At 35.7% G+C, this 12,500-nt stretch overlaps 1 protein-coding gene across 3 annotated transcripts in view; it reads left to right on the top strand.

Annotated features, from left to right (window-relative positions):
* ppp3cca (protein phosphatase 3, catalytic subunit, gamma isozyme, a) overlaps nucleotides 1–12,500 on the top strand; it is a 92,987-nt gene that overhangs the window by 75,839 nt on the left and 4,648 nt on the right. For 2 of the 3 annotated variants that reach the window (XM_062051527.1, XM_062051526.1), the window contains exon 13: nucleotides 7,405–7,431. The exons of the other annotated variant lie outside the window; for it this stretch is intronic. In XM_062051527.1, the coding sequence (XP_061907511.1) occupies nucleotides 7,405–7,431 (27 nt within the window). The remainder of the gene's footprint in view (nucleotides 1–7,404; nucleotides 7,432–12,500) is intronic. 3 annotated transcript variants of the gene reach the window in all.

Here is a 12,500-nt window from a genome sequence, read left to right as displayed (position 1 = left end):
TTTAAAGGGCTTTATAAATAAAGTTGGTATGGTATGGTATGGTACACTCCTGAGCAAAATCTTAAAATGAACAAGTATTCACACTTAGCGCTGGTGGATTGCTACTGGATTCTAAGTAGAGCCTCGGTTTTTGTCTGGTCATGTTGAGCTGTTACTGCAGGCATCTGGGTCTTTTAACAAGACACCAAGCCTGATACATCTTCACAGACCTGTCGATTGATGCTACTGCACAACCTGAAGTTCCATCTTCAACCCTTCTCTGGCAGATGCTGTCATATTTTGATAATTAGGCTGCAGTCAGCATCAGCCTGAGCCTAAATATGGATTCAGGACAGTCCCATAATTCACTGCAAAAACTGAAATCTAAGTAAGATTAAATATCTCAAATAAGGGTGATATTTGCTTATTTTTTGTTTGATAAGATCATACTAAGCAGATTTTATGTTAGCGTGTTTTACTTGTTTTAAGGGTTTTGGTCCTAAATGATCTCAGTAAGATATTACAGCTTGTTGCTGAGATTTTATGACCTATATTGAGTAAAAAATGCTTGAGTTGAAACTAGAATATCAACTGATGTAAATCTGTGTCATTAACACTCACAAGTATAAAACTAAAGTAATAATTTCTTACTTCAAGCATGAAAAAAAAAATCATGATGCCGAGCGCATATCATTATGTCAAGATAATGGCACTAGCATTTACTTAATTTAAGAATATTTTTCAACATATTGAGCAAAAAGGTCTTATTTTTTTTCTACCAAGAAAAGTGCACTAGTTATTAGTGAGAATATACTTATTGTAAGGTATTTTTGGGTTCATTGAGGTTAGCTAATTTTACTTGTTTTGGAAAGTCTTGACATAATTAATTTTGTTGTTCTATTGGCAGATAATTTTGCTTAGTTCAAATAAAATACCCCTAATTTTTGTATTTTTTTTTCTTGTTTTTGAACACTGACTTTTTGCAGTTTTCAGACTGTCCTCTGGCTTGACCCAGGTGACATATTTTGGATATATGACTTGCCTTTTTGGTCCGATAATCTCAAAAGAATCTCTTAACAAATGTAAAACCACTGTTGCCCTACGTCCAACCTGTGCAGCAGTGGCACATTCAAAACATCCTTGCAATTAGGGATGGGCGATACCACACTTTTAGGATTCGATACGATACCGATACTTTTTCTTGCATTTTCATCGATACCGATACCATTAATTTCTTATTGCCAATTTTTGTCAGTCAAAAATATTATTACTATTGTTAGTATTTAAGACAAATCACAAGACAAATACAGACCATTTATACCACATTTATTATGGTCAATATATAATAAAAGTAAAATTAAAATAAATAACATAAATATGAAAAATAAATTAAATATAAACAAAAATATACACATTTTCACTTTTCTTATTTCTCAAAAAAAAAGTCTTGGTAGAAAAAGCTTAAAAAAACAATTATTCATAACAATGTTATGTTTCAAACCTCTTTGTGGAAGTAAACTTATAACACTTCTTTGAAGCAAAGTCAATAATTTCCTTATCGCAATAAACTAGGATTTCCTTGTCCTATAAACCTGCATACGAAAGACAGTTCCCTGAGAAAATGAACTTGGAAACATTATCTACAAAAATGTCTGACACCATCACACCTTTAGTGTACTCGAGATATGTCGTCACACGTCACACTTTACTGAAGTCTCAGATTGCTGTTCAGGAAAAGTAACAACGCTGTCGGCTGGCTGTGTGTGTGTTGCACGTTGACGACGCTCATTCGCTGTCTCCTGTCACGTGACTGGGCCAGCTCTATACTCTGCCAGGTACAGGGGTGTCCCAGCACATAGTAAGTTAAGTAAGTCATCAAAAACATCTGAAAGTGATGCTTGCACCCCCCACACGCCGTTTTTTTGGTTTATATCGATACTTTTTTCAGAAAAGTGATGCCAAATGAGTAGCGTGTGAGTATCGATGTATCGATACCACAGGATCGATACGCACATCCCTACTTGCAATCCTACAGTACCACGTTCAAAGTGAACAATTGACGACAATTACTTGAAAGCCAGAGGTGGACTTTTTAACGTTATGGTAGCAAATTAATAGCCTGTTTTAATTTTCAACTTTCTATTTTTGTGTGTTCTTTCTTCTTTTTGTTTTTGCTGCTTTCCCTACAATCTGGTTACAATGCACAAGTGCAATATGTGAATACTTGCCATTTTCGCCTGGTCTTAAGATTTTGTTCACAAGTTATAATAATATAAGGTTTGTCCAACACAATCTGTTTGAGTAATTTAAAAAAAAAAAGTCCATTCATATTATACAAGTGTAAAATAAGGTACCGTATTTTTCGGACTATAAGTCGCAGTTTTTTTCATAGTTTGGCCGGGGGTGCGACTTATACTCAGGAGCGACTTATGTGTGAAATTATTAACACATTACCGTAAAATATCAAATAATATTATTTAGCTCATTCACGTAAGAGACTAGATGTTTAAGATTTAATCGGATTTAGCGATTAGGAGTGACAGATTGTTTGGTAAACGTATAGCATGTTCTATATGTTATAGTTATTTGAATGACTCTTACCATAATATGTTACGTTAACATACCAGGCACGTTCTCAGTTTCTTATTTATGCCTCATATAACGTACACTTATTCAGCCTGTTGTTCACTATTCTTTATTTATTTTAAATTGCCTTTCAAATGTCTACTCTTGGTGTTGGGTTTTATCAAATAAATTTCCCACAAAAATGCGACTTATACTCCAGTGCGACTTATATATGTTTTTTTCCTTCTTTATTATGCATTTTCGGCCGGTGCGACTTATACTCTGGAGCGACTTATACTCCGAAAAATACGGTAAATGCTATTAAAGGGGAACTGCACTATTTTGGGGGGAATTTGGCCTTTCATTCACAATCCTTTTTGTAAGACAAGCATGCATATGGTTTTCCTTTTTCAACGCACTCTAACTAGTAGATAAATGCAGGCAAAAATCTGCTTACAATAAAGCCCATGGGAGTCGCTCTATTCTGCCTATAAAGCGCTTAAAAACACTACCATCAATGTTTTATATGCATTCTGTAAACATACATGTAATATAGTAACAGGCACATTCCTAATAACATTTATTGTTTACCTATTTCGGTCATTTTAGGCATACGGCGGCACATTAATTTGAAAAACGCATCACAACGTTCGCATCATCACTGATTACTGCTCACTGCAGACATCATGGGAGCCAACAAACATAAAACATCCCTTACTGAACAATGTCTGCTTTCACTGGAATGCCGACTGTCAGGATGTTGATATATTCCCGTTTAGATGAAGAATGACTCATAATCCTCGTGAAAAAAAGGGAGGTGGAACGATTAATCTTTTCAGGTCTTTTTCGCCATTTCTCAGTCTAAGTTGGCTGTCAAAGTGTACCAACTTCTCAGTTCTTGTCCACATCATTTTACTATCAAGGTGAGAAGCGTGATTTATAATCTGGAATTAACTTTCACAAGCTCCAGCTCACCAGCTGATGATGTCAATACAACAACGTAAGGAAGTTGCTTCTCTGTGATCAATGTAGGTCCTTAAAATTAACGCTTATAAAACCAATGTTGCTAATACCATATTTTTCGGAGTATAAGTCGCTCCTGAGTATAAGTCGCACCGGCCGAAAATCCATAATAAAGAAGAAAAAAAACATATAAGTCGCACTGGAGTATAAATCGCATTTTTTGGGAAAATTTATTTAATAAAAGCCAACACCAAGAATAGACATTTGAAAGGCAATTTAAAATAAATAAAGAATAGTGAACAACAGGCTGAATAAGTGTACGTTTATGAGGCATAAATAACCAACTGAGAACGTGCCTGGTATGTTAACGTAACATATTATGGTAAGAGTCATTCAAATAACTATAACATATACAACATGCTATGCGTTTACCAAACAATCTGTCACTCCTAATCGCTAAATCCCATGAAATCTTATACGTCTAGTCTCTTACGTGAATGAGCTAAATAATATTATTTGATATTTTAAGCTAATGTGTTAATAATTTCACCCAAGTCGCTCCTGAGTATAAGTCGCACCTCCGGCCAAACTATGAAAAAAACTGCGACTTATAGTCCGAAAAATACGGTACTTGGTTAATATTTAGTTCACAAAATGTAAATGGAGTATTGTTGAAGATTTTTGGATGGTTATTGATTGGATTTTATGTTAAAAAAAAACACAATGACCTTTAGGGCTCCCATTGGCTCCATTGTAAGCGGACTTTTATTTACGTTTTAGAATGGAGTAAAAATGCATTTTGAGGACATGTGTTCTTGTCTCTCATTAGGATTGTGAATTATATGCATATTTAAAATAAATGGACAGTTTCCCCTTAATATTAAGATGTAAAAAAAGCAAAGCACTTGATCCAAAACTTTGAAAGACCAAGGTTATAGTACAAATGTGAATTGTGTCACAGATATCTTACAGTTTAGCCTTCTTTATTGTCATACAAACTTCAGAGATTTGACCAAAACATATTTTGGAAATGTGTAAAATATTTCAAAGATTTTTTAACACTGAAGCAAGTTACAATGGTTGATTTGTACACTGCTTGATGAGTTGACCCGTGCAACAAGAGTGACGTCAGCAGAGCTTCCCCGTCCTGCCAGTAGCTTTGAAGGGTGTTGGATCGATGCCCCCATGCCTACCACAAGAAGCACCCACACATGGGGTAGACATGTCGGGGGGGATCAAATAAAAGCCTTCCATTTTGAAGTTACTAAGAGGTCAGCCATCCCTTGGAAGTAACAGCTGACCCTCTGATCTAAAGGTCAGTGCCTAGTCTCGCCCGCAGAGGACATGTTGGATGTCACGCTAAAGACCTCTCAGATGAACTCATTGTCCGTGAGTGCTTTTTTTCGGACCAGCTCGACTAGTCAAATCTGGAGAAGGCTATTGATTGTGAATTATTTAAAAATATATATTTCATTCAGTTCACACTGCAAAAAGTCAGTGTTAAAAAACAAGAAAAAAAAAAAATAGGGGTATTTTACTTGAACTAAGCAAAATTATCTGCCAATAGAACAAGAAAATTCGTCTTGTCAAGACTTTCCAAAACAAGTAAAATTGGCTAACTTCAATGAACCCCAAAATACCTTAAAATAAGTATATTCTCACTAATAACAAGTGCACTTTTCTTGATAGAAAAAACACATTTGAGACCTTTTTTCTCAATATGTTGAAAATTTTCTTATATTAAGGTACTGCTAGTGCCATTATCTTGACATAATTATATGCGCTTCACATTACATTTCTTGAAACCAGCAAACTTACACTAAAAACTAGTTTATTTTTCTTAATGTAAGGCAACAAGGCAACCACTTGTTACTCTCGGGGTCTACTAGCCGCTCAGGCAAATCATATGGTCTAAAAAGCATTTTTCCATCGATAACATGACATCATCGCGCCAAGTGCATGCTCTTTCAGTCATTAGTGCGCAAGGAATATATATATATATACATATAAATATATATATATATATATATGTATATATATATATATATATATATATATATATATATATATATATATATATATATATATATATATATATATATATATATATATATATATATATATGTATATATATGTATATATATATATATTTACAGCTCGGCCCTCGACCACATTTTTTTTAAATTGTAAATTTGAAGAATTTGTCTGAATGTGCATGAACTATTTCTGTTCAAAATTGTTTGAAATGTCACATGTTAAATGTTTAAATATTAACTGTCAGTTTACTGTACTGTGCCAACTGTACTACTTTATGAGTACGTATTTTCTATTGTTTCATTGAAAATAAAACAGCAAAGTCCATTTGGCTGTCATCCGTTTTAATTATGAGACACAATTGTGTCAAAGTCATGATTTTTTATTTCATGCTTGAAATAACAAATTATTACTTTAAAAAAGTAGTTTTATACTTCTGAGTGTTGATGACACAGCTTTGCAACAGTTGATATTCTAGTTTCAAGCATGTTTTACTCAATATAGGTCATCAAATCTCAGCAACAAGCTGTAATATCTTACTGATATCATTTAGGACCAAAACCCTTAAAACAAGTAAAACACTCGAACATAAAATCTTATGTATTTTCCGCGCAAGTCCCGGGATGCCCAAAATGTCCATAACACACCCAGCCGAGTCCCACGGGGAGGGGGGATAAAAGTTGGAAAAGTCGGCAAAAGTCCCAAAAATTTTAAAAATACCTACCCAAGTTCGAGTCCCACAAGTGCCGCCGCCGACCCCGCGAGTCCCGCCATCGGCCGGGATGCCCAAAATGTCCAAAACACGCCCAGCAAAGTCCCACGGGAAGGCGGGGAGAAAAGTGAGAAAAGTCTGTAAAATGTTCAAAAATCACACCCGGGTTCGAGTGCCTTAAGACTTGTGGCACTCCATGTGGCACTCGAACCTGGGTAGGTATTTTTAACATTTTTGGGACTTTTGCCGACTTTTCCAACTTTTATCCCCCCTCCCCGTGGGACTCGGCTGGGTGTGTTATGGACATTTTGGGCATCCCGGGACTTGCGCGGCTGGCGGCGGAACTTGTGGGACTCGAACCTGGGTAGGTATTTTGAACATTTTTGGGGACTTTTGCCGACTTTTCTCCCCCACTTCCTGTGGGACATTGCTGGGTGCGTTTTGGACATTTTTTGCATCCCGGGACTTGTGCGGCCGGCGGCGGGACTCGTGGGACTGGAACCCGGGGAGGTATTTTGGACACAATTGGGACTTTTGACCATTTTGGCCGCCTTTTCCCCTCTTCTTCCCCGCCTTCCTGTGCACCATTGCTGGGTGTGATTTGGACATTTGGACAAAAATAGTTTCAAGCATGTTTTACTCAATATAGGTCATCAAATCTCAGCAACAAGCTGTAATATCTTACTGAGATCATTTAGGACCAAAACCCTTAAAACAAGTAAAACACTAACATAAAATCTGCTTAGTGAGAAGAATGATCTTATCAGACAGAAAATAAGCAAATATCACCCTTATTTGAGATATTTCATCTTACTTAGATTTCAGTTTTTGCAGTGTAGTGGTAAACATATCATCAGTAGGAAGAGCCATGTTACTACAGTCATTCTGTGGCTCAGATAGGTTGCACATGTTTTGTTTGAATACACCCTGGTCATCCTTTTCATGTTCTCATCAACTGCTGAAAATGCATTTACTCTATAAACAGACATGTGACATGAATGTTGGCCTATACTGTACCGTAATTCACCACCAGCTGACAGCAGTTTGTGACATTGGTGCTTAATATAACTGATGTATTTGATGGCGCTTGTATTTGCTGCATTGTAACGTCTCCCTTTCTGCCTTCTCCCCAACACTTGGTCTTAACATAGCTACCATTGAGGCAGCTAAAGCAAAAGGTACGCATGGCTTTGTGGTTCATATTTCATTTTTATGTCCTGTGTGTGTTATGCACTTTATCTATTATTACACATTTAATGGCTTTTAAGTGGTTACTCTTGCATTATCAGTGTATTTTGTTTATGTAACACCTTCTAGCTATACAGGCACTAAAGCACATTTTAGTAAAAGGATAGTCCTATTAGTGTAGTTTGCAGTTGTGGGACTGCACTGGAATTTGGTCACGTGGGCTTTGCTTGCCAATCATGGCTCCCCACCCAGAGAAAAGCCTGCCAAGACCTTGTCAAGATAAGACCAGGGACATCCCTTCCTGGGCTATTTTCAGCAGCTAATCCTGTTACAGCATTTAGGTGTTGCTCGGCTGCCCCTCTCAGTCGTATGTGCAACTTGCTTGGGAACAAGATCACACAACAATAAGGCAAAAAGGGCCAGATCTACGGTACTAAGATTCAAATACTACGCGCTAAACAGCATGTGCAAACAATTAAATTCCGTGTACTATTAGTGGGCTTATTGAGTGTGGTCTACTAAGACCACGATTGAAAAGTGGTGCCGCCTTACACCGCTTCATTTAAATTAAGTTTTTGCATGTACTGACACTCGATCATTTACTCCACGTTCATGTTATCATGCCCCGCCTGTGCCGTTTTGCTACGCTTTCCAACAATTTAACAATGTTTTTCTGGTCATTTTAAAAGCAGTCCTGCAGTGCACCTACAATATATATATATTTTTTGCACTGAAGTTGTGCTCATAGGAGAAGTGGCACTAGCTGCGAGTGAGCGCTCCAGATGCAAGAAAATGCATATTGCAAGATGTTTTTTTCCACATAGGTGATATGTTAATTTTATATATATATACACTACCGTTCAAAAGTTTGGGGTCACATTGAAATGTCCTTATTTTTGAAGGAAAAGCACTGTACTTTTCAATGAATATAACTTTAAACTAGTCTTAACTTTAAAGAAATACACTCTATACATTACTAATGTGGTAAATGACTATTCTAGCTGCAAATGTCTGGTTTTTGGTGCAATATCTACATAGGTGTATAGAGGCCCATTTCCAGCAACTATCACTCCAGTGTTCTAATGGTACAATGTGCTTGCTCATTGGCTCAGAAGGCTAATTGATGATTAGAAAACCCTTGTGCAATCATGTTCACACATCTGAAAACAGTTTAGCTCGTTACAGAAGCTACAAAACTGACCTTCCTTTGAGCAGATTGAGTCTCTGGAGCATCACATTTGTGGGGTCAATTAAACGCTCAAAATGGCCACAAAAAGAGAACTTTAATCTGAAACTCGACAGTCTATTCTTGTTCTTAGAAATGAAGGCTATTCCACAAAATTGTTTGGGTGACCCCAAACTTTTGAACGGTAGTGTATATATATGTATGTGTGGGAAAAAATCACAAGACTATTTCATCTCTACAGGCCTGTTTCATGAGGGGTTTTCCTCAATCCTCAGGAGATTTTAATGGAAGCATTCACATACCATGGTTTATATAGGGCACAGAGCGGGTGGGTACAGGCAGGCGTGGGGGCGTGGTGATTGACTCATGGTAACACATGAGTCAAGAGATGAAATAGTCTTGTGATTTTTTCCCACACATACATATTAGCACTATTTAAGACATATATATATATATATATATATATATATATATATATATATATATATATATATATATATATATATATATATATATATATATATACTGTATGAAAAAAGAATGTCAAACCACCACGCATCAATTTATTTAGTTTTAATCAGCCCCGTTCTCAGGGCGGACTCTAACCACTAGGCCACTGAGTAGGTCATTAGGACGTGTTTTAATACACGTGTTAGTATTTGTAACACCTGCCAACATTCTCTAACAATTCACACTACAAAACAATGAAAGTATTTATGATTTGTGCTGATATCTTACCGGATCAATATCGGTATCGGCCAATATTCAAGGTGCCAATATCTGTATTGTATCGGAATTGGAAAAAGTAACATTAAGACACTTTTACTAAACAGTGCTCTCTTTGAACAGAAAATACATTTACCAGAACGTTAAAGCATAGAATGGTCCGGAATGTTTGAGTAAATAGATGAATTAAGATGACGGCCTAAATTGATTGGTGGATTAATGAATGATCTAAAGTGAATGTAATTATATTGCACTAGAATCCCATGATTTGTCTCAGCCCAAGAAAACATGTAATGATGACAATACAAAGAAGGTACCGATAATAAAAACAACAAAAATACTTCTTGTCCTGTATGAAAATGTTCCAAAGAGTGTTTTATAAAGCAGTAAAATGTCTCCTTTGTGTCTATGAAACATGACAACTATGTCATTGTTCAAGATACCTGATGGTGCAAGAGAACTGTAGACTATTACTAATGACAGTTTAAATGTGCTTATTCCCTCTTGAACTTGATGTGTGAATAACTCCAATGTCAAACACTCCCTCACAACTTTGCTTTCCATTTGCTCACCTTTTCTGGGTTCTGTGGCTGCTTCTGGAAATGACCGTAAGTCACCTGAGTGTGAGGTGTCTGATTGTTCCTCGGGTGTTATGGCGTCATCTTTGCATGTGTTGTTTTTTTTACCCTGTTAGGCTAATACTGTGTTGTAGACAGCAGAATCATGATGTATAGCAGATCATTCCTTCAAGTACAGACCTGGGCAAATTAAGGCCCGGGGGCCACGTGCGGCCCGTTGAGCTTTTCAATCTGGCCCGCCGGACATTCCCAAATAATTTTTTTAGTTCTTTAAGATGGAAAGTGTAGCTGCCATTATGATGTGCAGTCATGTTTTCTAATGATCGTAAGTCTTCAACGATACAAAGTATTTCAATGCTTGGAATCTGCGCTTATGGATGATATACCCGATACTATGGTAATCTAATTAGTTGCTATGGTCATCTAATTAGTTACTATGGTAATCTACGTCACAGCAGCTTAGACGAGGCACCAAGCAGTGTGGGCGGGAAGCGTTTCCACAGACGCGGAAGGAGATTTTCACAACAACGTTCTAAAGCTTAGTGATACATAGAATAGAATAGAAAGTACTTTATTGATCCCTGGGGGGAATTCAGCAAATATCAGATGTATCAGATTGTAGGTGGGTTTGTTTTGTACCCTTCACGTTCATATTTCACTGTTTGTTGCATTTTTGTTGCGTTTCACTTGATTGTAAAATATGACATTCATATTTTGTCAATATTCAGTGTTTTATCAATCATAGAAACATTTAAAATTCCATTACGTTTTTTTAAGGCGGTCTGTCATAATGTTTTTAGCATTCAATCAGACATTATTGTGAAGTTTTGTATTAGTGTTCCTAAAAATAGATATACCGGCCCCCAGACACATTTTTTTCTCTAAATGTGGCCCCCAAGTCAAAATAATTGCCCAGGCCTGTTCAAGTAGATGTTTTAATGTGTGCTCTTTTGTGAATGCGGAAGAGTGTTTTTTTTCTCCATACATTCATTCATTTTGTGGTGGCCCGTCACAATTACAATAACCAAGATTTGGCATCCGTTTTTATTTGTTTTTTTTAAATGTTTTTTTATTTGATGTTTACCCCGGCTCACACATCAAAACTCATTGCAATGGGACTGTCCAACTCCTTACATTCTAACTTCTCAACTAGGGATGTCCGATAATGGCTTTTTGCCGATATCCGATATTCCGATATTGTCCAACTCTTTAATTACCGATACCGATATCAACCGATACAGATATCAACCGATATATGCAGTCGTGGAATTAACACATTATTATGCCTAATTTGGACAACCATGTATGGTGAAGATAAGGTACTTTTTTAAAAAAAATAAAAAAATAAGATAACTAAATTAAAAACATTTTCTTGAATAAAAAAGAAAGTAAAACAATATAAAAACAGTTACATAGAAACTAGTAATTAATGAAAATGAGTAAAATTAACTGTTAAAGGTTAGTATTATTAGTGGACCAGCAGCACGCACAATCATGTGTGCTTACGGACTGTATCCCTTGCAGACTGTATTGATATATATTGATATATAATGTAGGAACCAGAATATTGATAACAGAAAGAAATGGGGGGAGGGAGGTTTTTTGGGTTGGTGCACTAATTGTAAGTGTATCTTGTGTTTTTTATGTTGATTTAATAAAAAAAAAATTAAAAAAAAAACAAAAAAAAAAAAAACGATACAGATAATAAAAAAACCGATACCGATAATTTCCGATATTACATTTTAATGCATTTATCGGCCGATAATATCGGCAGGTCGATATTATCGGACATCCCTATTCTCAACGAAACTGCATGAGTTGCACTGCAAAAAGTCAGTGTTCAAAAACAAGAAAAAAAAATATATAAATTAGGGGTATTTTATTTGAACTAAGCAAAATTATCTGCCAATAGAACAAGAAAATTCGGCTTGTCAAGACTTTCCAAAACAAGTAAAATTAGCTAACCTCAATGAACCCAAAAATACCTTAATATAAGTATATTCTCACTAATAACAAGTGCACTTTTTCTTGGTTGAAAAAAAAAAGAGGCATTTTTGTTCAATATGTTGAAACATATTCTTAAATTGACATGCGCTCGGCATCATGAATTTTTTTTCATGCTTGATATAAGAAATTATTACTTTAAAAAAGTAATTTTATACTTCTGAGTGTTAATGACACAGCTTTGCAACAGTTGATATTCTAGTTTCAAGCATGTTTTACTCAATATATTTTTTTTTTATTGTAATTTTGAAGAATTATCTGAATGTGCATGAACTAATTATGTTCAAAATTGTTTGAAATGTCACATGTTAAATGTTTAAATATTAACTGTCGGTTTAATTATGAGACACAATTGTTAGCCATGATTAAAATAAGAAATAAGTACTTTAAAAAAGTAGTTTTATACTTGTGAGTGTTGATGACACAGCTTTGCAACAGTTGATATTCTAGTTTCAAGCATGTTTTACTCAATATAGGTCATCAAATCTCAGCAACAAGCTGTAATATCTTACTGAGATCATTTAGGACCAAAACCCTTAAAACAAGTAAAACACTCTAACATAAA

The sequence above is a fragment of the Entelurus aequoreus genome, linkage group LG06 (assembly GCF_033978785.1).
Source record: "Entelurus aequoreus isolate RoL-2023_Sb linkage group LG06, RoL_Eaeq_v1.1, whole genome shotgun sequence".
In the NCBI taxonomy this organism is placed as follows: Eukaryota; Metazoa; Chordata; class Actinopteri; order Syngnathiformes; family Syngnathidae; genus Entelurus; species Entelurus aequoreus.
This window is presented reverse-complemented; position numbering and strand designations above follow the sequence as displayed.